This window comes from Sinocyclocheilus anshuiensis, unplaced genomic scaffold (genome assembly GCF_001515605.1).
Source record: "Sinocyclocheilus anshuiensis isolate Anshui unplaced genomic scaffold, SAMN03320099.WGS_v1.1 scaffold962, whole genome shotgun sequence".
NCBI classification, from domain to species: Eukaryota; Metazoa; Chordata; class Actinopteri; order Cypriniformes; family Cyprinidae; genus Sinocyclocheilus; species Sinocyclocheilus anshuiensis.
Window position 1 is genome coordinate 1,093,427 of NW_015537985.1, and position 27,521 is coordinate 1,120,947.

The 27,521-nt window shown below is 38.7% G+C and overlaps 3 protein-coding genes across 3 annotated transcripts; 2 read left to right on the forward strand and 1 right to left on the reverse strand.

The window, feature by feature from the left end:
• Positions 1 to 530: 530 nt before the first annotated feature.
• LOC107674392 (E3 ubiquitin-protein ligase RNF31-like) lies at positions 531 to 16,060 on the reverse strand. The gene is made up of 23 exons (XM_016468355.1): positions 15,964 to 16,060; positions 15,046 to 15,245; positions 13,926 to 14,072; positions 13,685 to 13,840; positions 13,536 to 13,592; positions 12,599 to 12,752; positions 12,332 to 12,491; positions 12,095 to 12,240; positions 11,796 to 11,938; positions 10,111 to 10,344; positions 9,711 to 10,025; positions 8,861 to 9,046; positions 7,357 to 7,587; positions 6,600 to 6,749; positions 6,331 to 6,429; positions 6,059 to 6,148; positions 5,643 to 5,757; positions 4,282 to 4,394; positions 4,063 to 4,074; positions 3,836 to 3,884; positions 3,001 to 3,097; positions 1,243 to 1,408; positions 531 to 1,149 (listed from the first exon to the last, which is right to left on the reverse strand). The coding sequence occupies exons 2-23, from the start codon at positions 15,241 to 15,243 to the stop codon at positions 1,099 to 1,101; spliced, it is 3,069 nt and encodes a 1,022-aa protein (XP_016323841.1). The 5' UTR covers positions 15,244 to 15,245; positions 15,964 to 16,060; the 3' UTR covers positions 531 to 1,098.
• Positions 16,061 to 16,338: 278 nt separating this feature from the next.
• Positions 16,339 to 19,612, forward strand: LOC107674330 (uncharacterized). Its single transcript, XM_016468276.1, has 7 exons — positions 16,339 to 16,470; positions 16,616 to 16,660; positions 16,803 to 16,958; positions 17,035 to 18,537; positions 18,613 to 18,714; positions 18,855 to 18,965; positions 19,040 to 19,612. Exons 2-7 carry the CDS (start codon positions 16,654 to 16,656, stop codon positions 19,069 to 19,071), a joined length of 1,911 nt encoding a protein of 636 aa, XP_016323762.1. The 5' UTR covers positions 16,339 to 16,470; positions 16,616 to 16,653; the 3' UTR covers positions 19,072 to 19,612.
• Positions 19,613 to 20,616: 1,004 nt separating this feature from the next.
• Positions 20,617 to 26,597, forward strand: LOC107674343 (E3 ubiquitin-protein ligase rnf152-like). Its single transcript, XM_016468300.1, has 3 exons — positions 20,617 to 20,719; positions 24,834 to 24,939; positions 25,290 to 26,597. The coding sequence occupies exon 3, from the start codon at positions 25,421 to 25,423 to the stop codon at positions 26,018 to 26,020; it is 600 nt and encodes a 199-aa protein (XP_016323786.1). The 5' UTR covers positions 20,617 to 20,719; positions 24,834 to 24,939; positions 25,290 to 25,420; the 3' UTR covers positions 26,021 to 26,597.
• The last annotated feature ends 924 nt before the right edge of the window (positions 26,598 to 27,521 follow it).

Genomic DNA, 27,521 nt, shown 5'->3' on the forward strand with positions numbered 1-27,521 from the left:
GGGCGGGGGACAGAATTCAACTACTGCATGTGACCAATCAGCATCATAAAACTTTACAGTGCATGTAATTCTCATTGCTAAGAATAATGATCTCTTAAAAATATCATTGACTTTCTCATTATGTGTGCATATAATGTCTGCTTAAAATGGCCCATGCTCTTCCATGATCATGCGCTTCAAAAATGAATTCATATATTCAGGAATATCTGGCTGCACAAATGTCCTCTGACTAAAAATAGCAACTGATCAGTGGTTTCCCTGACTACAACCCCACTGTGAATGGCTTTAAGACTTATACAGAGATGAGCAAAAATGTTTTAAGGGCTCTGATCTCAGAGCCAACCTTGATACGACTGGACGGAAAAGTAATAAAGAACATGTCTTTGAGATGATGATCGAGTGATGTCAGCACAACTGCTAGTTTTACTGCTTCGTCTTTTTAAGAGTTATTGACTATTTTGCTCTCTTTGAAACACAGAGTCACTAAATTCAACATTTTATAAATTATGTTTAATCATATATATATATATATATATATATATTTACATATAGACCCACATTCAAAACATCATGCCATTATTAATTTGTACGACATTTGACACCTATCAATCGGCAGATTTAGTTTCTCAATTAATTCTGATTAAATAAACTCTGATAATGAACGGCTTTAAGTACAATCAGCTGAAGGGTTCACCCATTAAAACCATTTAAAATGCTGTTGTTTTACAATTTTGATGCTTAAATGTAAAATTACAAAAAATAAAATGTTTATATGCATTCATCATGCATTCATTATACGGTCTGTAAGTGGTTTCATTATAGCTGTCAAAAGTGTTTGTTTTGTTAAATCAAGTTACAGCTATTTGAAGGTGATTAAAATCAAACATGATTAAAAGGAAGAATTTTCAATCACAAAACCTTAAGAGAAAAAAGAAAATTCACCAGTGTGTGCATTGTGCAAATGTGTGAAACTACATCACATTGAGAACAGGGAAGCACTGTGTTTAACATTCCGTCGGCCTCGCAGCTCATATCATAAAGAAGAGCTACAGTTAAAATAGTCCATAGAGGTTAAATGATCATGGTAAAAAAAAGTTTTCACTTCTTGCGAGGGACCTTGTCACCCAGAGGCACGTCATCCATGAGTTTCTGCAGATGTGAAAGGTAAAGAAAGAGTTTGATAGCTGTACAAAAAAGAAGAAGTCATGCTTAATGACTGAAGAAAGGACAGTATCAGCCCACCTTAAGCAGTCTAGCAAAGTATGCTCTCTCGTCTTCTCCGTCCCCCTGTCTGACGTCCACATGGTATCTCCTGCAGGCCACGGTCAGCTCATCAAGAGTGTAAAGGTGGGCGGGGTCAATAGAATGCCCATTAATGAGGCTGACCAGATACTCTCGATAATGCTTCCTAAAACACAGAGGATACCACTATTTTATTTACTCCTAACAAGGAATTTGGGTTATTTTGTCTTGCTGAGTACACCGGGCTTTTATTTGACCTGTTTTTTTTCTTTTAAAGTCAACAGATGTCTTTGGCCATTGCGTTTTTGTCAGTGTCTCACTAATCCTGCTTAAGACTAGAGCATACTGCGGTCAACATTTAAATGTGATTACAATATTCACTCACAATGTGGCAATTTAAATACTATACTTCATATTAGAGTTGACATATTCCAGGTATTCAAACATTTGTTAGAGTCTTTGGGCCAGATTTACTAACAGCTTGCGCCAGCGCAAACAGTCTTTTGGCGTTAAATTAGTACTGTCAGGATTTACTAAAGGCGCGCAGTGAAGAATTAGTGCTTACAAGGAGTGGACAGAGTTATTTTTGTGCTTGACCTTATTGAATATGCATTTGTAAGAGTTTCCCTTTCAGACTCAAAATTTATGGGAGGAGAGTATTAAAATGAACCATGCAACGTGATTTACTAATGTTTGCGCCTGTCAAATTACTGGTATTTGCGCCATTATTTAATGCTCCAAAAAACCATGTTATTTTGTGCTTGTTTGTCAGTTTCCATGTAACAAGCTGCGCCTGTGTCACAAGTACATCACCCGCACCTGATGAGCATCGGATCTGCTTATTTGCGACTACGCTAATTTGCGCTGCGCTTGGTATATTGCATTGGTCGATATGTAAATGAGATGTTGTGTCTGTGTTCTTTCATTTGAGCGTTGTCAGTAAATCACTCGCAAAAATTTCCATGCCCATCGGTGCCGTTTTGGAATTGCACTCTCACACTAATTTGCAGTTAAGTAAATCTGGTCCTTTATGTTATAGAGTACTGCAGGAATTAGTCCTAAAACACAGAAATTAATTGTTGCACTACTGGTTCCATCGTCCTTAAGTCAATTTTTTTTTAATGGGTTTTTGGTTGAAAGCCTGAAATAACGTCCAACAATAACAATAAAGCTCAAGATATTTTCACATTTTATTCTACGACATAAAATACACCAGTATTACCCCACTCGTGATTTTCTAAGCTTTTACGTGTCTTGAAAAAACTAGCATGTCTTGAGAATATACTAGTGATCGTGCAAAACTATTCTAAACTCAAATTTGTAGATCTTAAACAAAGATTGAAAGAGCTGTCATAAGCTTAGTGGTGGTGATGTTGAAATTCATTTATAGCCTACCTTGAGCTTTTTACTTCTGGCTACTGGCAGTTTTTCCAAAGAAAGACTGATTTAAAAATGATTCACATTGATAGAGTTGATGGTACTGCCAAAAATGATGTAACCAAGTGCAAAATTAAATTTTTCAACATGTTTGTGTATTGTTGTTCTGAATTTCAGTTATTAAAATAACCTCTTTTTTCTTAGTGTACAGAACATTTTAACGATCTTAAGAATGTTTTTCCACTATAAAGAACCTTCTGTGGAATGGAAAGGTTCCATGCATGTTAAAGGTTCTTCATGGAACCACAGATGCCAATAAAGAACCTTTATTTTTAAGAGTGTACAAGGAGCAGTCAACATGGTAACAATGTCGTCACTCACTCGCAGAGTCCTGCCTGGGCTGGCTGAGTCTGAGCCCCACATGGCGAATCAGTCGGACGAGGCCCTTCATCTTTCTGCTCGATCACTCCACACACACCTGACACAAAAACACCACAGCAAGGATGCATTTGGGGGAAAGGTAGAGTTTTCGAGAAAGATATTTTCAGGACAGAGAAGTGGAAGAGAGCGTGAAATAAAGCTGTAAGAAGTAGGTGTATGTGTGCGTTTGACTACGATTTCATGGTACAAATATAGCCTTGGCTTGAGAAGCGGTAATTGGACGGCTGTTTAGTCAGAAAACAGTGCTTTGCTTTATGATGTCCAGCTTTTAGGCTTTCATTACAGTAAAAGCAATTTTGCTCCACTGGGCAATTGAGATAAAGAGTCAAACTGGAAGCAAACTAGACTTTAAGACAGAGACGGACAAATTAGATGAAAAGACAGACACAGATAAACAAATTAGAGAAGTTCTGGGGTAGATAAGACAGACTGAAATCAGGCCATACAGTTAAGGCCCGCTCACACCAAGGACGATAAGTAACGATAGCTATAAAGTTTTAATAATCATTCTAATTCTATGAGAATAGCGAAGTCCACACCACGGCTATAACGATAATGACACAGAGGAACAATATCAGTGGAATCACTTTCAGAACATTTTTTCTAGCTGAGGAATGATAAAAACATTAACAGCCAATAGACAACATAACATCAGTACGTGCTTACAAAAAACAGAACATTATCGTGCGCTGGTGTGGACGCTAATATAGTTATCTTTCTTTTTGTGACCACGCTTTTAGAATAAACCTTACGAATCTTACGAATAAAGACGTACCAGTCTGTGCTCCTGGTGCAGTGTCAGTATTGTAGTTCACCCCCTTTTTCTGAGGAAACAAAATGACTTTCAAACAAGTATCTGAAATAAATCAGTGGAGATAAGAAGTGATATTTTACCACCAAACCTGGCACACGAGTGCTGTGCGTGTGAATGTGTAGGAGGAAATGTGTGTGCCTGTTTTAAAGCGAGTGTGTGTGTGTGTGTGTGTGTGTGTGTGTGTGTACCTGCAGTAAGGCCTGAAGGAGTGAGCAAGAGTGTGAGGGAAAGAGGATGAATGAAAAGGGGGGAGGAAACAGTGCTCCCGAGAAGGCTTCTACTTTTAGCCCAGCCGTAGCTGAATTCAAACTGAATATCACAGTCACGTACAGCGCCATATAACATGCACATAGAGCTACAAATAGGCACAAACAATCTGAAGACAACAAGACAAGACAGGAACTCACTGTGTGGAAGGGGTTGTTGCATCCACTGCAGAACTGATACCTGCACTGGGAACAATTGAAGTGCATACATCCACCCCTGGCCAGGGCATACTGGAACCTGCAGTTAGGGCAAGCTACAAGACAGAAAGACAGATATAGAAAAAAGCATTACATGACAGAAAGAATGGGCTATGTGACAGTTTTTTCACCCTATACTGTGGACGTTTACTTTTTGCGTTTTTGATAAAAAATGAAACATAATTTACATAATCAAATAGACTGTGTTTGTCTAATTGTCGTGACAATCAAATCACATTGAAAATCCAGGTTTTTCCTGTAACCGTTAACAGACAAATACATAGACATGGCATAAAATAAAAAGAAATCGGTTTTAGCTTTGAAAGGAAGAAAATATCAGTCATAAAGATTAATATTAACTACATTTAAAGTTTAAATTACATATTTAAATATACATTTATTATAAACTTCATATATTTATTACATATTCAAGTATATTTATATTTATTTATAAATTATTGATTTCATTTTTGTATTTGCTTATTGATTGCACCACCCTTTATTGGAATACCCATTATTGACAGGTAACATAAAAGATACAATTGAGTTGTTGTTGTTTTAGCATTCACCCATTTTATGAATTTATTCTTTTACTAACAGTTCCCGAAAAACAGTGGTCGAATTCTTAATCCTCCTCATTCAAACCTAGAATTGGTGTGTAGTGAACTTGATCTGAACAAGGCTATATGACCATATTTTAGGCTATGAGACCATTCTATTGTTGACATTTTTCAGATCTTGATTAGTCACAATTAACACATGCCACATACCAATCCATGTTACAGACAGACAGATAGATAAGAGTTGGACAGGCAGACAGATAAATAGATCTGTTTAAAATTCCACCTATAGAACTTCATATTTAATATTTCATCATACTGAATCATTAAAATGACCTTCTGATGTATAGACAGAATGATAGATATACAGATAAAAAGAAAGTCAGATGAATGGATTGAGAAGAAAAGAGAGGGAGAGAAAAAGTCTTAAGTGAAACGCTACACTAGAAACAACTATTGTGCAATCAGTAACTCGTATAAACTCAGAATAAAAATGCCTGTGAAAAATACCCAACATTAATATTTGATTTGGCTTACCTTCTCCACTGGACCAAACACAACAAAAACAAACAAACAGACCGTATAAGCAGGCAACATATTTCTTAAGGTTAAGATCTATTCTGGCAGTCAGAGTCGGGCAGGGGCAGTGATGGCAGCAATACTGTTTGCTGTGAGTATATGTGGATTAGAAGAGTGAAAGCACAGTTCCGACAGGCTTCTAGAGCAGATCAAAAGGTGACTCACTGATCCCATTGTCACGCAGGTATCCGGCCAAGCCCTGCCTCTGGTACTCGGGGTCATTCTCTCGCTTCCACAGCTGGAACTGCTCGCACGAGAGCCCCATGTGCTGCGGCTCCCACTGCAAAAAGAGACAGACAAATAGTAAGGCATTAACTACCATCATTCAATGAAGTATTCATTCAGTTTTTTTTGTCATTACACATACATATGAGACAGTTTGTTTTGGATTTTTTGGTAAACATAATGTGTTATTGCATATGCAACACTATTTTGAAGCTACTGACTACTGTCATTCTACTGAAAAACACAGATGAATTGATAGTGCCGCTACTTTTAATTACTCCCCAACACTGACGTTCAGGTCCTGTGTTCATGTAAGGTTCCTGCATATCTGTTTCTTGCTTTCTGAAAACACTTACCGGTTTTTTGCATTGAGCACAGAAGCTTTTCCTGCACTGCATACAGGTGACCTTGAGTTGATCGCCGTCGTAGATGAAGCCATATGAGCACTGTGGAAATGAGAAGAGAGTGAAAGAGATGCATGAGATGCAAACATGAAGACACTTCGCATCATGCACCTCTTTTCAGATCACTAAATTACGCTTGAATGAGACTACAGCTTTTTGAGCATGAGAGCTATCTCTGAGAAGAAGTGAACAGTGAGGAAGTGCAGGGAGGCAGTGTCACTCACATGGCTGCACCACAGGAATTTTGGGTCCTTGATGAGAGCCTGCTCAGTCAGCTTCTTGTGGAAAAGATCGTACACATCCGGTTCGAGACAATCCCTGAGCTGGGCAGTCACACACACACACACACACACACACACCACACAACACACACACAAAAGGTCGTTTCATACATCACAGTGAGTAGCTTGCAGCTCAATTATATTGCTGCTGTGTCAAGTCCCAGTATTGCACTGACCATCTTTATTTTTATTTTTTTTCTCTCTCGCAGTACCTGTATATCCAGAGTGGAGAAGTAGCTGTTCAGGTGCTCAGGGTTGTTGATGTCAGGCTCTGTGCAGACAGGACACACCATGTCTCTGATGTGCTTGTCCCTCACCGCTATGGTGAAATGCTGCTTGAAACATCCACAGCACACAGAGCACTGGCACGTAATTAAATTAATGCATTTAGCAGATGCGACTTACAGTGCATTCAGGCTATAAATTTTTTATCAGTATGTGTGCTCCCTGGGAATTGAACCCACGACCTTTGCGCTGCTAACGCAATGCTCTACCACTGAGCCACAGGAACAGAAATGATATCATGCAGCGCGCGCGTGTGCACGAGCGGAACTTCATTGGAGACTTCCAGTTTTATATATTGTTACTTTTGATAAGAAACAAAGTCTCGAGACTGCATCTAAGACAGACAGAAAAAAACACACCAAAAAATAGTCCTGACTTAATGTAAGGTACTTTCAAACACATACATTAGCCAAAAAAAGGTAACACCATTTTTCCATGTAGAGATCATTTGTGAACAGGACCCGGTAGGACAGTATGCAGTATGACAATATAAACTGTCAGAAGGTAGAAATATGTCCATATGTGTTCCACAGACGAAAGAAAGTCATACAGGTTTAGAACAAAATAATGGTGAGTAAATAATGACTTGATGATGATTTCTGGGTGAACTTTCCCTCTAATAGTTCATATGCCTAAAGGTAAGGGCATTCTGATGTAAAAAGTGCAAGATTTGGAGCCAATCACATAGAAGGAGCTGACGCAAAGTACCTTGCTGTGGGGAAAAACTGACAGGCAGATGGGGCATTCCTTATTCAGCACACGGCGAATGAAGTCCCGGTCAGGTGATTCACGCACGGCCTGAATCACATCCTCCAGTGTGTATGTGGCTGTAGTGTCCCGCAGCAAAGACAGAACCAGCTCACAACGCCCCCAGCTAGGCAGATCAAACACTGCTAGCAGCCTACGGCAAACATGCTAAACACAAAGAATAAGTTAATTTAAGTAATGTTTTAATAACATAACATTTTCACCACTGACCACTTTGAACATGTTTGGCAGCAAGCATTATGTAATTAATTAAAGAAAAAAATTTATACTTGGAATTGATATTCAGGGGCATTTTCTTTCTTCCCTCTCACCATACACACAGTTTGCCTTCAACTTCTCTTAGCACTTCTATTGAAAGTTTCAAATATAAAGGAACAGGAATAAATAATGCACAAGATATCAAATTTAAATAAATTAATGCATTTAGCAGACGCTTTTATCCAAAGTGACTAACAGTGCATTCAGGCTATACATTTTTTATCAGTATGTGTGCTCCCTGGGAATTGAACCCACGACCTTTGCGCTGCTAACGCAATGCTCTACCACTGAGCCACAGGAACAGAAATGATATCATGCAGCGCGCGCGTGTGCACGAGCGGAACTTCATTGGAGACTTCCAGTTTTATATATTGTTACTTTTGATAAGAAACAAAGTCTCATCTTTAAAAATATGTCCTTTTTTCAAGAAATTCAAACAATTAATTCCATCTTGGCGCTCTTTGGTGTGACGTGACAGATCAAAACGCCCCAGTTCAAAGGGCAGCGCGATCATCCTTCCCTCTTTACTACTAGTTTTAACGTGAAATACGTTAAAACTAGTAGTAAAGAGTTACAAAAAAATCTGTTACGAAACAAGTTATGAGAGCCACTGTGTAAATGAATAGGCTATATTTTAACAAAAATCATTTTTATAACTTAGAAGTTAATTTAACAACTGCATTATGTGCAATTTACATGTTTGCATACATTTTTTTTTTAAGTTGAGGGTTGATTATTATGTTTAAAAATAAATAGTAATTTAATTGAAGTTTGGTCTCTGTTGTTAACAACATAAAAGGGCTCTCTATAGTTTAGAGCATAAGCTGAGGTAGATTTTTATAATTAAATTATAATTAAATTTATTTTAAGAAAGAGCAATTTTTCAGTAAACCACTGTTTAATTAAAAAAAATATATGTTTAGTTTTCCCCCTGCTGTACTGAAACCATACCGAACTGTGACGTCAAAATGGAGGTACGTACCGAACCGTCATGTTTGTGTACCATTACACCCCTAATATATATATATATATATATGTATTTATATCAAACAAAAGATGATTCAGACTAAGTTATTTCACAAAAAAAATGTTTTGCACATCTAGTGGTGAGAAAGCATTGCAGTGTCTCAGTGAAGCTCCATTAATGTAAAAGGCCAGTCACCTGTTTATCTGGATGGTTGATGTCGATGGGGGGCTCTGGTTCATCGCTCCACATGCGCTGATGGAATTGCTCCAGTAAAGGGCGCTGCAGCAGAGCGAGAGCCCCCCTCACATCCCCTCCACTCTGCCGCAGGGCTTCTTCACAGCGGGTCACATCATTAAAGCCCAGAGAGCCAAGCTCTTTTACCTAACAAACAAAAAAGAGACAAAATGTCATATTTAGCAGGAATGCACCTATATTACAATTCTGGACGATACTGATAAGCCGATAATTATTTTCATGTTACGGACAATATTAATATTCAATGTTATTTTCTTTAAATATATTAAAAATAAAAATAAAAACTATAAGTGAGTTCAGGCAACATTATAAAAATTATTTTAAAAATGACATTTAACAATGTTATTGAATTATTAGTGATTTTAAAGATTAGCTTTAAGTGAGTGTTTGATAATGGCGAAAGTAATCCAAATATAAAAGTAAGGAAAATGAGCATGCTTAATGAAATATCCAATATCAGCTGATTTTATAAATACTTGCTTATATACACAAATATGTACCTGTAAGTATAAAAAACTGATCTGTTAAGCATTATATATTTTCTTATACTGTTGTAAATGTTAATAAAAGTTATTACCTAAAATAGTACCAAAACAGAGCTTGACTTAAAGTTCCTGCAAATTAAGCTGTCTTTCCCCCCACCATCCCTTCAATTTTAATGTTAGCATTTAAAGTTACATCACTGACCATTCTGAAAGGTGGAATTCCTCCAAATAAAAGCCATAGATGTTCAATCAGTATGAGCATCAGTATTACTGTGATTGGATGCACAAGAATAGTCTTTACTCACTTTAACTCTTCGGTCTCTGAGAGCCTGCCTGACAGCCTTCTCATTGTCTCCCCCTGCTGCCAGCCAGGCCCGTTTGGCTTCTGCTCTGGACAGGGGCACTGCATTGCTTTTTTGTCCATCCTGGCCATTGCTCCCCCCTAAACAGTTTGATTGTGTGTTGGGTTCTTGCTGACGGGATGTAGCCATCACACAGATCTCATCAAGCACATGAGGTAGCTCTGCTTTCAGCCAGTCATACGGCATTACATTACTGTTTCCTGACACACACATGCTGGTGTAAACCTCCTCTGGGCTCACTCCTTTCTTCTCTCCCGCCTGAAAAAAGGACAGAGACAATGAGGATGCTTGTAAACTTTAGAGGATGATGCCCCAGCTACAACAACAAAAATATCAGACTTACACGAATGATCTGAATAAGTTTAAGCCCTTCCTCCCTCATCAGTCTTTGCCTTTTGAAATCAGGGTCCTCAGTGGGAATGACTTTAGGTGGGGCTGGAGGCGGTGTGACGTCCTTGACTGATGAGAGTGGGAGGGGCTTAGGGGGTGACAGAGCAGGCTCTGACCTCGAAAGACAACACATTTCGCATACAGGTGATGGTGTGTGGTTGACGTACGTACAAAACTGGCAAACCCACTGAATGACATAAGGAAAATAGGAGAAGTCAAAACAGGAACCTACATTCAGGATAAAACTCAGCATGAGACTTTCATTTCATTTGCAATGACAAATCAGAATATTCTCATCAGTTAATCAATGTTAAACAGATTATCTGTAACACCCACCAGCAGCACCAAAAAGAACTGTGATCTTTATTTAGCACACCTTAATAACATTGGCTGATTATCAGTTTATGACTTCCTGATAAACAGTGGAGAATGGGGGGAGTCCGCCTGAATATAGTCCCCAGCACGCTCCCTGTGCAAGCAGGTGGTCACATTGGTTATGTTGACGGAAGTTAGCCTATCAGGCGCAGCGTAATATCATTGCGCCTGCTGCACCCATTGTACGGCAGCAAAGTTCCTTGATTATTACGCCAGAATGAGAGTATAGTTCCTAGCCACGTTTTCTTTTTAGAAAAGTTTTTTCCTAGCCACGTTTTTCACATTTTCAAGTTTTCTTGCCGCTGCAAGATTAATCTTTAATGAACCGAAAAGAACGCATGTCACACCTCTGTTCATCAATTTGCACTGGCTACCAGTAGCTGCTCGCATTAAATTCAAGGCATTAATGTTTGCCTACAAAACCACCACTGGCTCTGCACCCATTTACCTAAATTCATTACTTCAGAGTTATGTGCCCTCTAGAAGCTTGCGTTCTGCAAGTGAACGGCGTATTATTGTGCCATGTAAGTGGGTAAAATTTACCCACTGGCGCTTTTAGGTATAAAGCGACCTCTGGCGGTTCTAGTGTTAAAACCGAATACACAGCTGCAATGGATGCAATGTACTGATATTCACGTTCTCCCAACTGTTTACGTTCACTTAAGACGTAGCCAACTGTGTTTATGTGAATACTCGTCAGAACGGACAATTCGACATAATTTTGTGTGTAATTCTCCATTCATGCGACGCGAAAGAGTCACTATCGGATGAGAACAAAACTGAACTGAATTGAGCTGAGCTGGATGATGAAACTACTGTCTGTTGTAGAGCAGCTTTTAGCTGAATCAAATTAGTTTCATCATTTATGAATTTTGCAACATCAACACTGTTATTGAACTGAATTGAATCAACACTGAACTGACTTGAGATGAATAACAACCATCCTGCCTTCTGTAGAGCTGCTAATAGCTGAACTGAACTCATTTCATAATTAATGAACTTTACACACTTACTGAATTGAACTGAATCAACACTGAACTGACTGGAGCTGAATAATGACACTAAAATTATATCGGCTTTATATCGGCCATTGCCCACCCTGCTTTCCAAGATATCGGCATTGGCATCGAATGTCAAAAAAACAATATCGGTCGACCACTACTAGCTTGATTTGACTTATTGGTACATAAATTATACACTTCACCTATCTGTGTAAACAAAACTGTAACAAAATTGCATATGGAATGTAGTGGATCATGGCACCTGGCTGTCCATTAGTCCTGCAGTAGAGGGGGTCGGACGTGAGGGTGCGACAGGAGGTCTGGTGGCCAGACGAGGGCGCTCACACACCTCACATAGAATGCTACTGCCTGCATTCACCACAGTGCAGCTTTTACATTGCCACTCTAATTGAAGGAAGTGATGGACAAAAAAAACAGAATTTAGATGTTTATGTCATGTCGAATTATCAACTTGACATATCCAAAGGTCAAACAGGACTGATGGCCTATTTAATGTGGAAAAAGTGAGAGTAAACTGAAAAAACGGATGTACAGACTAACCAGATATTGTAGAGGGCTGAGATGGCTCTTCTTGTAAAGATGGAGCAGCAGAGGACAGGCGGGGTCGATCACAGTTTTCACACAAAACCTGCTGCACTGTATTTACTGTAGTGCAGTATGAACACTGCCATGCTGACAGTGATGAGCTAAGGAAAAAAGAAATAAAGACATACAGGTGTTCAACAAAATCCTCTACACAAATATGTTCTCTCAACCTTTCAGAGTAACAGTGCTAACCTGAGCCGTTTTGTGGCTTTTGAGGAAGTCACAGGAATCCTAATGTGTGTGGAACGCCCTGAATGGGAGTGATACAGCCTGTCACATTCTATGCACAGCCGCTGAGTACAGGTGGGACAGTGAGCAGAAACTGGAAATATACCACATATGGTGCAGTTCTCTGCAGAGCAATTCAACGGAATAGAATGGAAATGATAAAAGCGGACACTCAAAATTAAATATATTCTTTAAAAGGAAAGCCAGGGTTGGTAAATGTGACATGCTTACCTGTTTGTTTAGAGGGCACTAGAGAAGAGAGAGAGAGGGCTGGACTGAATGGAGATTTAGGCTGAAAAGGAGTCGATGCAGGCGAGGGAGTTTGTTTTTCCCATGGACTTTCACTAGGAGAGAAGGCAACTGCATCTGTGCTGATTCCCTCATCCTGTATAGACATTATATGGACACTGTATTTACGCAACATGCAAAAAAGCTAACAAATCTAATAGAAGCACTCCCCCTTATACATACACTACCATTCAAAAGTTTGAGGGTGGTAAGAAGCCTTATGTTTACCAAGGCTGCATTTATTTATCAAAAATACAGCAAAAACAGTAATATTGTAAAAAATGGTTAATATTTATTAAATAAGTGTTTTTTTTATTTTAATATATTTTAAATTTTAATTTATTAATGTGATAGCAAAGCTGAAGTTTCAGCAGCCATTACTCCAGTCTTCGGGGTCACATGAACCTTCAGAAATCATTCTAATATACTGATTTTGAGCTCAAGAAACATGTCTTGTTATTGAAAACAGTTGTGCTGCTTAATATTTTTGTGGAGACTGCAATACATTTTTTATTGATACTTTTTTTTTTTTTTCTTTTGTAACATTATAAATGTCCTTATTGTCACTTTCGATCAATTTAATGTACCCTTGGCAATACATTTTTTATTGATACTTCTTTTTTTTTTCTTTTGTAACATTATAAATGTCCTTATTGTCACTTTCGATCAATTTAATGTACCCTTGCTGAATAAAAGTATTAATTTCTATGAAAAAAATAAAATAATAAAATATCTTACTGACCCCAAACTTTTGAATAGTAGTGTATATATCACTTTTAGCCTGCTATTTTGATGTTGGAAAAAGTGCATGGACAAGTTATTATAACCATATAAATGATCAGACAAATTTAATTAAGTGCGGAATGGAAAAAAACTGTACCTGCACACTGAGGGAGGGAATAAGTCTTTCAAAAAACTCTGGATAAGGATGGGTACCCTACAGAAAAGAGACAGACTCTATGTGAGCTGAATGGTTATTTGTGATTTTGTGATAAACCCACTAAGTGCTTATACTTTACAGCCTCAGACCTTGATTAGCATGTCCAGCTCCATACGGAGGCACATGACCTCAAGAGTCACTGACGCCACCTTCCCAACATCTGGCTGGACAACATCATCAGGAAAGCTCAAGCCGTCTTGCTGCTGATTGGTGTAGCCGTACAGGTTGAGTACTGCTCTGCCACCCTGAAAGAGGAAGATAAACAATAGTAACCACAGATATTTGTATATGGTTCATACAAAAGGCCTCATCATCTCATCCACCACACACCTGAATAGAATCTACAGTGGTCCTGAAGACAGGATTGTTGTACTTTACTGTACGCCAGTACTTCGGCCTGTTGGGGTTGGTAAGATTGGAGCCATACTTCTCCAAGATGTTAAGAGCGGTGGAAAGTTTCTGCAGGAGGCTGAGGGACTAAAAGGATCAGAAGATATTAATGTACAACAGAATAGTCTGAACAAGAATACATTACAACCCAAAAACAACAACAGTTGGCAAAAATGAACTAGGAAGTCATACAAATGAGTGGAAAGAGAACAAATTCTTGCAAAACACCAGAGGAAACAGTGACAGATTACCCAGTGCTATGTATTAATATGCGCTTTATGTCAATCATTCACATGGCCAGTATAAACCCATACATTCCCAATTTATACGGTCAGGCCCGTAACCACCATAGACAGTTCACCCCCAATAATCGGATATGGGCAAATTGTCCCCCCCCATCAATATTTGATATTATTGATGCTGCTCTGCTGTACTCCATTACGCACCACTCTGCCTGTTGCTAAAATGATTATTTTTTTTAAAAGATATATATTTTTAAGCAGATATATATTTAAGATATATATTTTCATGACACTTCAGGTTTAACAGAGAAAGTGCAAGGTAGGATATAAAAGTAGCTAAACATTTGATAACTGTTCTATGACAGAGATGTTAAACAACTAACAATCATATCCATTAATGCAAACTACATTCGATTTTTTGTCAAATTTCACCATATAAGTGATTACTGTAATTCATAATTGAGTACAAGAAACATTAATCAAGCCATTTTCAACATATTAGGAACATGAGTAAGAGCAAATGTGTGCATATTTTAAAATAAAATATTATTTGCAAATATTTTAAATTGATTACAATAAATTCTAGTTATTTTATGTTTTTTTTTTCTTTATTCCTTTAAAGCCTCTAATTATTTAATTCCTTAAAATAAAAAGGACTATTACCACCCCCCTTTGTCCCCCAATCTTAAAGACATGGTCATAACCTTGTATGCGCTCACTATGTGCAAATGGTTAACAAGTCAAATGTTTGCTTCCTGCTGTATAATCATACACTCTTTGGACTGCTGAGGAAAATGAATCATTACACCAGCTCTCACCTCCCTCCTATTATTTCCATTACTGTTCTCCGTCAGCATGCTTTCAGCAGCGATGTAGCAATATTTGCTGGAGGGCGGGAGGGGGATGTTGGCCATGGCTGCCACCCCTGCCCTCATCTCCTGGGCAGAACCTGGAGTAGATAAACTGCCTTCCGCATTCACCCTCACCTCCTCCAGCTGATCACTGAGAGAGGCCATAGCTGAAAGTGAAAGTCATCAAAGCGGTTTAAAACGCACAGTGCCTGAATTATTCATCGTTTCTTATGCCAAAGCATCAGAAAACAAACTAATTACACTGTAGTTGGGATTATAGTTAAAGTTTAGTGGCATTAGACAAAGTGGCTTACTGATTTATTATGTTTGAAGCATAAACAAGAGTCAACAACACGTTTGTTGATTAACTTGTCAAACATACGGAGTCATTTTATCGTTTATTTGCAGTCAATGTTAATATTTTACATACATACATACATACATGACTGTCACATCATTTAAATAACCTGTATTGATGTTTTTACACTAAATTCACATTAGCTAATACGCTAGCTGTCTGGTGAAACTGGAAAGTGAAACTGGAAAGTGAAACCATAACAACTCACATGAAGCTAGTTAGCGAAGTCTTTCTTCAAAATAAATCTGTTTCTAGATAAACGGATGTTTTACTGTCTTCGTTGTTATTTCTCTCACCTGTACGGACAGACGTGTTTATATACTCAAATCAAACCCCTACCATTGGCTTAACTTGCCCGCTGATATTGAATAATCGTACGCTAGCAGGCTAACGCTTAGGATTTATAACCAAAACACTGGTCAGCGACATTACAGAGAACCGTCTAGATGTGGCTCTGTACACACTTTTTAATCAACTCGACTGTCTGAAGAATTTTATGAGCTGTCGATAGATATTAACATACTCACCGTGTATTGACAGAGGAGCAGCGCTCTCATTCACTCGTACGTAAAACTGAAACAATCATCTACCCGCATAGAGGCGCTGTGAGGAAGCGCATTTCATCAACAAAACAATTCGTGTAAATGAATAAATGTAACGATAGATTAGTGAAAAAGGAATGAATGACTGCCAGGGAGAGTTACATAAATGTAAACAGGTTAAGTTTAATTGTAATATAAAAACGGATGACTCTGTGTGGAATTTGAAGCAACAATAATAATAATGATAATTATTCATTTTTAATTGTTATTATTCTAAATGAGAAACGTAAGAGGCAAGTGCGTATGATAATAAAATCCGACGTCAGTGCTTTGCTGAATATAGGACCAATTGGATACACCTGCTGACTGCCATTTGATTGCGTTAATGTGGATCACTGGAAACAAGCTTGAAACCTATAAATCTGAAGTGCAAAGATTTATTGCCATTGCTCTATGCACATTTAAGTCCACTTTGTCACTTTCACATCTAAGGTTAGTCATTTTTGCTGTCGTAATATAAAATATGCTACGGTATTAATAGCATGCCTGTCCATTTTAAAGTGATCTTGCCCTTTACTGATATTGTTTGTTTGGTCTAATCTATCATGGTTTTGAGTGTGGCACGTTTGTTTTACAGTATTGCGGTGTTTTGTATCCTGTGCTGTCTTCGTCTAAATGGAAGGTAATCTTCTCAACCCATGACTTTGTTTCTAGCGCCAAGCTCTACTGTTTGAGCGACAGGGACACTGTAATAACAACAATCGGGCAAATGCTAATTATGTATAATAATCTGGCAAATGCTATTTTTTTGTTTTTGTTTTTAGGCATAAATAACACTTCACAATCAATGGGAGTTGGGCAACCTCACCATCCAGTAAACCACACCAGACCCTTTTTCTATGTTCAGCCACCATCTCAGCCTTATTTTATGTATCAATGGCCCATGAATCCATATGGCCACTATGGCTTTCCAGGGCCAGGTAAATTCAGTCTTTTGAGGCATTGCTTATTGTAGATTATCACTTAATTAACCACAATTTTTTTTCTTTGTTCCAGCTTTGCAATTTGTCCGTCCATATGTGGCCCCTTATCAGTTTATGCAGTATCCTGGGTATGTGATCCCACATGCGCCCATGCAGCCTATCGATTACAGAAGAATGAACCCCCACTTCCCCTCTGTTGCATCCTACGATTTGCGTGTCCGCCACCACTATCAACATGCAGGGATGCATCGGGAGACTGCCTGTTCTGAGGTCCAAACAGATCCTAGTGATTCAGTCAACAAACTGTTAGACAAAATTAAGAGTCTGAAGGCCAGTGAAAAAGGTGGTGACAAGGGGCTTAACACTGTGGTCTCCTCTACCCCTGATGTAGTACAGGGAGAGAAACTGACCTGTTTAAATGAAGACTCTAAGTTAGAGCTCGCCTCTCAGGAAGGTAAGGAGGAACAGGTCAATCAGGTCACAAGGACCACAACCTACAGCGACTCTGCGTATGATGCTGAATCTAGCCAGGGTAGACTGGATGAATGTGTGCTATCAGATGTGCTACCCCTTGACAGTTCCTCTGTCCATGAGGAAGAGGATGCCGATGATGAGCAACAAAGTGTTCCTGATGAAACATGCTGCCAAAATGGAAAGTCAACAACCAGTGCAACTGGCAATGTGTTCTGTAGTGGTGTCAAAGGCACTGCTGATCCAACAGAGAACCTCGATTTGGAGAAACCAGGTGATGAGCTGGTACAGAATATTGCATCTACTGATGTTGCTGCAGTTATGGAGCCTCTTATAAAGCTCTCTGAAGACTTTGACCTGCCGTATCAAATCCTTCGCTTGCCCTGCAATAAGACAACAACTGGCCTCAGTCTTGAACAAGAGATTGATCCACTTGTTTACTTTGATTCTCCATCTACGCTGCTGCCTCCACAAAACTATCTGTCCTCAATCGGCAGTGCATATTCCTACAGCTACTACCCTCAGGTGACCCAAGAGCGCCAGAGTGTCCTGAGTCCGTCCATAGATGAGCTCTCTTCCAGAGATGAAATGTTCTCCACTGATGTGGAGGATCTCGATCTCAATCCGGGGCATGTGTATGTTGGTGGAGGCAAACTGGCTGAAACCAGTGACGTTCCTGTTCGCTCCAGAAAAGAGCTCCTGAGTGTGGAAAAAACTTGCCCTGTCTGCCAGAAAATGTGCGTGTGCTGCGGCTCAAGCTTGCAGGATGAAGTAGGAATGTGCAAAGTGGCCGAACACAGCCATCTTGAGAGAGATGAGGCGTCTGATCAAGACTGCGAGTATGACCTCAACGCAGAGGTGCGGAGTAACTGCGAGTCACCGAGAATGCCCAAGAGGAAGTGTTGCAGTAGGCATGTGCTGCCCTCTTGTGGGCATCACTGTGCCAAACACCGGCACAGGAAGCTGCTGTGTGAAGGCCAAGAGAGCTGTGATCTCCGTGAGCAGGCTCGTGTGCATCCCAAAGGAGAGTGCTGTGAGGAGTGTGGCTCGCTGGCTAAAGCAGATAAGAGAATTCAAAAGGGTACCTTGTGCAGGGATTGTATTGGTAAGGGTTTTTTTGTTTTTTCCCGCATTTTAATGCTGTCACAAGGTGGTCAGCTCATGCAAAAATTATTTTTAGAGCGACAATGGAAAGAGGGTGTTGTCTCTGACCAAGAGAATTGGGTGAGCTATGGTGCCAAACCAAGATCTTTGAGGCAAGTTAGTGGACCTCAAGATCAAGGTAGGACATTGATTTAAATCTCCTATTTAATGGGGGGAGGGGGAACGTTGATGGTTTTTGCCTACTTGGATGTCTAAAGTTGTTCAATGCAAGTGACAAGTATGGCTTGTCTTTTAAACTGTTCTTTTTGATTTGTAAAGGGAGGACTCCTTTGAGAAGGCCGACTTGTAAGACAGTCCACCAGCAAAGGCCAAGAAGTGATTATGATGACTATGATGAGACCCAATTTGCCTACTGCCAGAGAGGCAGAGGTGAGTTTAGGGTTTTAAACCAGTCAAATTGTTTTGGAATCTTGTTTTTATTTGTGCAACATCTGTCCCATCAGGTGCTATGAAGAAAAGAGGCACAAGATACTAAACCACGATGCACTGCTGTAATACTTAAATGTATTACCCGAAACTTGTGTAAAATGCACTTCACTATGAGTGGACACTGTTCTTGACTGTATGTAACTAAAGTATGACAGTGATGTACACCTTGCTGCATTTCCAGTGCTCAACTTAACTTTTCTATTTTGGGTGTGATGCATTCATCTTAATATTATACTGAGACTGCTCTCACTGGACCAGGCCTTGACCTATGTTTAGAAGGCCTTTTTCTCATGTGGCTTGATCTGGGAGGTGTGGGTCTTGTCTGGTGTGTAAGGGCTCGGAGTCTTTGCGTGGTCAAGGACTGGCCCACTGTGACCAGTTTCAAATGTTGGGCACTAGAGATGCAGCTGGTTTAAGGGGTGATTCAGGAGGAAAAAAAAAGAGGATGAGAAATAAAGTGGACAGTTTGGCCACTCTTAGTTCAGATGTCTTTTGTTTTTATTACCGTGCTATTTTTATACATCCGTGTAATGCAGAAAACTCCACCTATCTGTACAGTGTCATTAAAGTCTCAGCATTGCACTTGACCCGTGTCGAGTAAATATATTTTATTTTTGGCTGCATGTTTGCTGTTGTCCTTTTTTTTTTTTTTTTTTTTTGCAGGGGCAAGATCATTAGTGTGGACTTGTCATAATTCCAGCTTCTCAGTTGGTGGTCAACTTTTAAAATGGAAACTAGTCTAGTGTTAGATTTTTCTGCCTTTGCCCAAATATACTAAAGCGTGCCTTTTTAAAAAAAAAAAAAATCTGTACTGTAAGGTGTTTTTTATTTTTTTTAAATCCTGTCACATCTGACTAAATTCAATTTTTTAAAAGTTTGCCTCAATGGCTATGCTAAGTCCGACTGACCATGTTTGTGTTTGCAGGAGTTACACTGACTATTACTAAATCTAAGGTTAAAAAAAGGTACCACATTAGCTCAAATGTCACAAGCTTCTCAGATTCTCCATCTGATTTTATATTTCAGCATTGCAATACGTTATGTCACTTTGAATGACAGCTTTGACATTTAAAAAGTCTGTTTGAGGGCTTCCTCTCAATTTAATCTGATTTTGCCCTGAGGACTGGTATAGAAATGGATAAACAACTTGTCATGCAATACTGTTCAACAATGCGCAAAGTAAAAGTTTACTTCTCACAGCACTTGTCGGCATCTTAACTAGTTCCCAGTAACTTCATCCCTTTCAAAATCTACTTCAATGCTATAAATCCTACTTTATGAATCACTTAACGTCAAGCGTTCATAAACATGCTAAAAAGACAACTGAAAAATTTAATATTTTTGCAGTGTTTACTTAAATTGAGGATTATGTGATTAAGAAGATTGTTGTACGTATCGTTCAAGGGAAGCACGTATTTGTTTTGAAACAAATTGAATCCGCCTTCAAACAACTAAACGATCAGACCTGTTTAGACTTGATTAGCTCTGGTTAAGGGGTGTGGCAATATGATTAGCGGGCTTCTCTATTGGCTGTTCTCTTCGCAGAGGTCGCTCGCTATTGGCTGCGCTGTGGGAGTAGCAGAGAGCATTCACAGTACAGCCTTTGAAGAAGGCAGAGTGAAGTATGACAGATGAGACTGCTCTGCATGCGATGTTCGCGGTTTGCATAGATGAAAACACCTCTGACATGCAAGGTGAGTTCCCCCTCTCTTTTCAAAGAAAGGGCTGAAACTACTTGGCTTTCCTATTTGTGCACTCGCATCAAATTTGTTTTGAGATTTTATCCCTTGTTAAACTCTGACAGAGTTTACAGCAAACAAAACCTGTTTGTTTGGATCCGTTTTTGTTCTATTACATCGATGCATATTTGCTGCATTACGTTTCAACCGCGGTTTTATAACCTGCCCTCAGCGTGTAACTTTATTGGAGCACATTGTCTGTTCAAAGCAAGTTCTGTCTCTGTAGCAGCCCATCAAGTTTTGCATTGTGTTTTACTGTATTTGGTTGTATTATGCTTCAGTGCAGTACGGAAGGAACCTGCCCTTTTACACTGCAGCAGGGTTATTTTGGGCAGCTTTCAGTCTCTGTTCCGGTAGAAGTCTTGTTTTGATTGTTTAGAGACACGCCACAATGGCCGCGTGTCAAACCATAGTGAGCTGCCTAACTAGGCAAAATTTCTGGTTGATATAGGCGCGCTGGATGCCCTGAAATGTGAGCAGCTTGCTAGGTTTTGAGACGCAGCCAATGGCAGTTATTCTAAATATGCCTGTTTTTGAAAACAGACGTGCCCTGATAATGCCTGTACATGTCACACAGTCCAAAATATTTGGGTTATCTTTATAAATCCCAAACTTCAGCACACAGTGTCTGTTTATATGTCATTCAACTTCAACAGAAATGTTGACCGAGGTTGTTTGACTTTACTGTGTCCTTGTGTCTTCATTTGTAAATTCCACTGATATTATCTTGCATTATCTCATCTCAGTGCTTTGCTATCAGACACTGCTTGATCCACTCAGCTTTCGAGTTGCCTTTTCTCTATACAGTTGGTTTCTTATTAACATGGGTTTGTGTTGATGATCGGCATGCACTTTAATCGCTGTAAGAGTTCTGTTAATTTGACACCCGTTCAGACAGCATTTCAGTGCAAAGTTAAACACTTATCTGCTTCCTGTCACAAACACACCCTGCTCGACTGAAGCTCAGTGTGTTTAATTTAAAAAATAAACACCGATGAAGATCTGCCGCATAAATTGTCGCACTGGGATGTTTCACATTTCTCCATTGTTTACGCAGGTTAATGTTGGAGGTGGCAAGCTGTAATGCCAACATCCCACAGGCGTCTTATGTTGCATGAAAAAAGGCATCAAAAAGTAAAGGCCAAGGGCATGAATAGCGCCCCTCCCCACCTGCTCAAGTCAGCGCATTGCCCTGAGAAATGTCTCACGCCCTTAGTTTTTAAGTGACGTTTTTCATATACCCCCTTTCTGACAAATCCCCTGATTCAGCTGCATCCATCAGGTTGATGCTAACGCACCGCTGACGGTTTGTTATCTGCTTGTTTCATTGTTTTAGTTTTCGAGACGTTGGACCGAAGATTGACCCTCAGTGAAGCTTCCACCATGGGATTCATGTTTCTTTAAAGATACAATCGAAAAGGCATAGTTTCACATTTGATGATATCTTGTTGTGAGGCACATCTAGTGTGCCAGTCCCATTGTATTTCTTTAGTCATGCTCTTCTTAATCCTCCATTGTTTTAAAGTAAAAGTAAAAAAAAAAAAAAAAGGCAAATATTTCCAGTCTGGGTAGAAACATGGCAAGTGAAAGCTAGCTTGCTCAGCATAAAATGAAATATTGATGCCAGTACAGAAGTGAGAACTCAAAGGACATGTTCACAAGGTTACACCTTCTCAAATATTTCATATGATTTAGAAAATGTGCCCACAGGACGTTTAATAGATTGGCACGTTTTCTCCCCTGTGTGCCGAAGGAAATTATGCTATGTGAAATTGAGCTGGAATGGTTTTAATGGTATCTGAAATATGAAGCACATGAATTCTCCATAACAGTGATCTGGATTCGTAGCATTCACATTGGTTTAATTTTCGCTGCACTTTTTTTTTTCAGATTTGCAATGACGCCAATTTGATGAGCATGAAATAATCATGACTTCAAAAGATGAACTGGGCTCATTTAGCCAAAAGGTTTATTAGTAAATGAAAAGTATTCATGTCTGTAAGTCTCTAAAGCCTTCTATGTAATGTTTTGATTGGAAGTCCCAAAGTGAAAGGAAATATTTCCACTTCTCCATCACAAGATAATGTGCACCTAATAACGGATAAACCCTCAGGGGCGTCCGTCCATTCATGCAACAATAGCAGGCTTAATTGCGTTGTTAATTATTTTCCCCCTCAAGGGATGGAGTGGAATTATACGTATATGAGCAATTACTTGCATAGTATAAAACCTTTGAACTTGAAAGAGAAGAAAATTGTGATAACCGTTTTATTTTGCATGTCGTGGTCACATGAGCAAATTAGTATGTTATGGCTGTAAGTGTAACAACAGGAAGTCTGGAGTGAAGTTTATGCTGAAAACGTGGCCACAAATCATTTAACTTTTAATTTGGTCACTTGGCAAGTGTTCATTCTTTTCTTAGGTGATTGACGTGTAGTACCGACGGCCTTGAATACTCCTCCCTTAGTGACAAGCATTGAGCCAAGCAATTAAAATGCATATTAGCTGTACAGTACCTGAAGGAAACAAATGCCCTCAAATAAATTTTAGATGAGGTTAGGAAATATTTGTAAGCTCTGAATTGGTTAAGTTCAGAAGGAGGCATGAGTGCCGGAGGGGTTTTGAACTCTCTCATTCACTGGTCAGCTTCATGCATACTAAGAGTCATGTGTCATGCAGGTTTCAGAAATTGTGCCTACAGGCTCAACTAAACTAGGTCACATTTTGCTGTTGCTTGAAAGAGGATGTTTTTCATCCAGTGAAAAATTGTACTCCCATTGTGTGTGCATTTAAACACTCTAAGTGGATTACACTGCCCATTGAGTAGAACAGCATTTTATGGCAATGAAACCACCCTGATTAAAAGGCTACGTTGATAACAGAAAACATAATAATAATAATGTATTTGATCTATATAGTGTTGTTTGAAATAATATCATGGAATTTAATATCATAAATATTAAACCATATAAGTGAAGACCAAACAGTACATAAAAAGAAGAGGGATAGATATAAAGCAAAGGAAAAAAAACGCAGAACAAAAGAGCACAAAGGACACAGATCAGCAGTCAGGAGAGGAGGAGTACTAGATGTGTCATTGGGCGAGGTATGTCACCCCCTTATCATGATCATGTGTTTAGGAATAATTCATCTTACACAGATTGAGAGATGCACAAAGTGGTAAGCATTTCTCATGTTACATCAACTTGTATGTATCATAAAGCAAAAATGTATCCATTCTGCAAAAAATATTGTTTCTGGCTAAAATATTTCAAATGTATGCTAAACGTATGTTGTTAACCGTGCAGATTTTTCAAACTGAAAATGTTTAACCATACAAAATGTGCTTCAAGAGGCAGAAAGTACTTTTCTAATTTTGAAATACAATTTGAGCAAATGCGAAATGTGTTTTTTAAAATATAAAATGTAAAATATAAATGTATTTAGACAAAGTATGGCCATGCATGTTTGATTTAAGATTAAATTAATTATTAAATAAATCTAGAAAATTGTAGCTGTGGTGGAAAGTGTCAGATGCATTGGGGGAATGTGTATTATTAGAAAATGCTGTGGGAATGTGTATTATTAGAAAAGGATAAAAATTATTTCACTATTTTCAGACATGCTGTTTTCCTGATTGGTTTATGAAATGTGAATAATGTACAGCAAAATTACTTTAAAATGGTATTTTGCATTAGTAAATAGTTTTTTTTGCCATTTATGTTGATATTTTCTTTATTTCACAAAATATTGTTGCATATTCCCCAATGAACTTCCCTCTTGATATGATACAGTTTACCAGTAACATGGGGCGAGTTTATTTATTTATAGACATATTCTGTGGCCATATGTTATAGATTCATTCTTCTATTTTAAAATCAAAAATTTTAAACATGAAATATTATTAGGTGATTTAGTTTCATCTCTAATTTCTCCTCATTTAGGGCACAACTTAAAAACAGGCACATTTAACCTCATTCTCCCTACTTTAGGAATGGATTAATTTAAAGTCTGTTAAATGACTATTTCTTTAGTTCTTTATTGTCATGCATTTTCTCATATTTTACAGAGCTATTTCATCGTTATGGGGAAGGATATTCCTGAAGACTGCTTTTATTTCCAGCTGTACTCATTGAATGATTTGAAACCCTGCTTGGATCTGTGCTAAACCCATGGTAAGAATCACTCCGTGAAGCAATCGAGTCATTTCACATAATCAAATAATTAATCATAGATAATTAACCAATTAAGCCGTTTTGTTTTTAGTTCACAATACACGATTTAACCTCAGCGTTCTTCACCATTGGTGTCCAGGGTGATTGTGTCAGTCCTAATCCCTGCTGATTTGTTTACTTATCCAGGGCATGTACATTTAAGTCAAGCCTGACAAGAATTTAGATCCAGCTCACAGCTAGCGCATAATAAATTAACCCCTCTGCCTGCATGTGTATGTGCCAACATTTTTCCCCTGGATTAAATCCTTGACGGTCTGTTTTGATGCAACATATTTGTCTCGCTTCCACAGGAAGAGCTAGACGTGGATTAAACCACTGACGGCCCCATCAACACCGAGTGGTTGACGGAGAAGTGCATTGGCGATACAAATCGGCAAGGATACCTTCATCGAAGCAACCTAGAAGCCACATTTTAAGGACGATGGACACCTTGTCCCAGAGCTCCATGCTTGAGTGCCAAATCTGTTTCAACTACTTCAGCCAATGGCGCCGTCCCAAACTCCTGCACTGCCAGCATACCTGCTGCTCCGTGTGTCTGAGCCAGATGAGGCTCAGCCAGAGAGAGCTCCGCTGTCCGTGGTGTCGTTGTGTGACGCAGATCCCCGGCAGCCTTTCGGTCTCGCATCTTCCAGACGACCCGGAAGTACTTTCCATTATCAGTCTGTCTCACTCCTCCGAACACACTCCCATCTTTATACACTTACCCAATAGCAGCTGCTACCTGCTGCCTGTCCCTTTGGACACAGATGGGGCGTTGCTGCCTGGAGAACCGGCATGCCGATTTGGTCCTAAAAGCGTTGGGGTGTTAAATGTCTCTGATGGCCGGAGCCTTGTGCTGGGAGATGACACGGGTGAGGAGGAGATGGAGGAGGAGGAGGAGGAGGTGGCGGTTAAGACCACAGCATGGACAGGGGTTTGCACTGTACTACTTGTGGCATTCATTTTGATTTTTCTGCTGGGTATCGTGTTGCATAACATGTCCTGTGTGTCCAAGCGCTTCACTATTATTTCCTGCGGATGAGACGGATTAATCAAATTCAGTTGTAGAGGACCTACCAATATGGCTCAATCTCTTATGTGATTTCAGATGTGATTGTGATTTATGTACATCACGTACCTATGGTGACTATAATATACAGTAGATGAGCAAAAGGGAATGAAAGAAGTCAAGGGCACAATCTATGCAATCTGTGGTATTTCAAAAGTCTATGAAAGCCCTGATTCATTCATTCTTGGGGAATTTGTTCAATTAATGTGCAGAAATGTCATTAAAGAATCTAACAGTATTGACTCCATGTATTTGCATGTTTTGTATGTACCTGAGGGAAATTAACTTGGTCTCTAATACTACAGTAGAGTTGTGTGTTATTGACAGTCTGTAGGAGTTGTGCAGTTTGTGACCAAACAATAAAATGTAGAAATGAAATGACATATTACTACGTAGCTGCTCTGCCTTTAAATAATGTTCATTGCTGTATGTATTTGATTTGATGTTTCAACTAAGCAGTTTCTTTACATTTTTTTTACTAATGTGTTTTGACTTTGCCTTTTGATTAAATGAGTGAAAGTCTCAGTCTAATTAAAATTAATATAAGAACCTTTTGATTCCTCTACATGCTGCTTAAAAAGCTGCACAAATACACTGCTGTTCATGTCTGGGGCCAGAGATTGTTTTGGAAAGAAGTTAATACTTTTTTTTCAGCAACGATGCATTAAATTGACCAAAATCGACAGTGAAGACTTTTACGTCGATACAAAAAAAAAAAAAATAAAAGAAATGTTCTTTTAAACTCTATATTCATAAAAAAAACAAAACATAGTTTCCAAAAAAAAAAAAAATAAAAGAAATGTTCTTTTAAACTCTATATTCATAAAAAAAACAAAACATAGTTTCCAACATTGATAAGAAGAAATGTTTTTTTTTTTTTTTGAGCACCTAAACGGTATTAGAATGATTTGTCATTCATGTGACAGTGAAGACTGGAGTAATGAATGACAGCTGAAAATTCAGCTTTGCCATCACAGGAATAAATTACATTTAAAAATAGATTAAGAAAGAAAACAGTTATTTTAATTTATAATATTTCATAATATTCCAGTTTTTACTATCAAATAAATGCAGCCTTAATGAGCATAAGTGACTTTTTTCAGAAACTTAAAAAAATCTTACTGGCCCCTAATTTGTTAATGGTATATGCATCACAGATGCATTTTCCCCAGACATAATTAATGATGTTATCAGTAACTTGTTGGACATTAAATTAGATTAATACATGTACATCTAAGCAAAGTCCCTTTAAGGGTTTTCTATAGCCTTTGATCTAAGTAATAATAATTTTCTGAATACCACATTTGTACATTGATATCCAAATGTGAGATAAGCTCTGGCGCAGTGAGGCTCACCCATCTGCATCAAAAGCTGTCCACACCACCCATCACACTTGATTGATGACAGTATTTTTGCTTTTTTTCCACCTATTGTTCTTGGAATGCTATAAAAAGAGCACACATCTCTGTTGTAT

Bases quoted from the DNA above. Each gene is read 5' to 3' on its own strand.
- LOC107674392 (XM_016468355.1), bottom strand. From the start codon at position 15,243: ATGGCCTCTCTCAGTGATCAGCTGGAGGAGGTGAGGGTGAATGCGGAA. The intron at 12,753-13,535 runs GTACAGTTTTTT...ATGTCTATACAG, and splicing joins TTCCCTCCCTCAGTGTGCAG to GATGAGGGAATCAGCACAGA. The intron at 1,150-1,242 runs GTGGGCTGATAC...TCACATCTGCAG, and splicing joins ACTTTGCTAGACTGCTTAAG to AAACTCATGGATGACGTGCC.
- LOC107674330 (XM_016468276.1), top strand. The intron at 18,538-18,612 runs GTAAGGGTTTTT...AATTATTTTTAG, and splicing joins CTTGTGCAGGGATTGTATTG to AGCGACAATGGAAAGAGGGT. The intron at 18,715-18,854 runs GTAGGACATTGA...TGATTTGTAAAG, and splicing joins TAGTGGACCTCAAGATCAAG to GGAGGACTCCTTTGAGAAGG.
- LOC107674343 (XM_016468300.1), top strand. From the start codon at position 25,421: ATGGACACCTTGTCCCAGAGCTCCATGCTTGAGTGCCAAATCTGTTTC.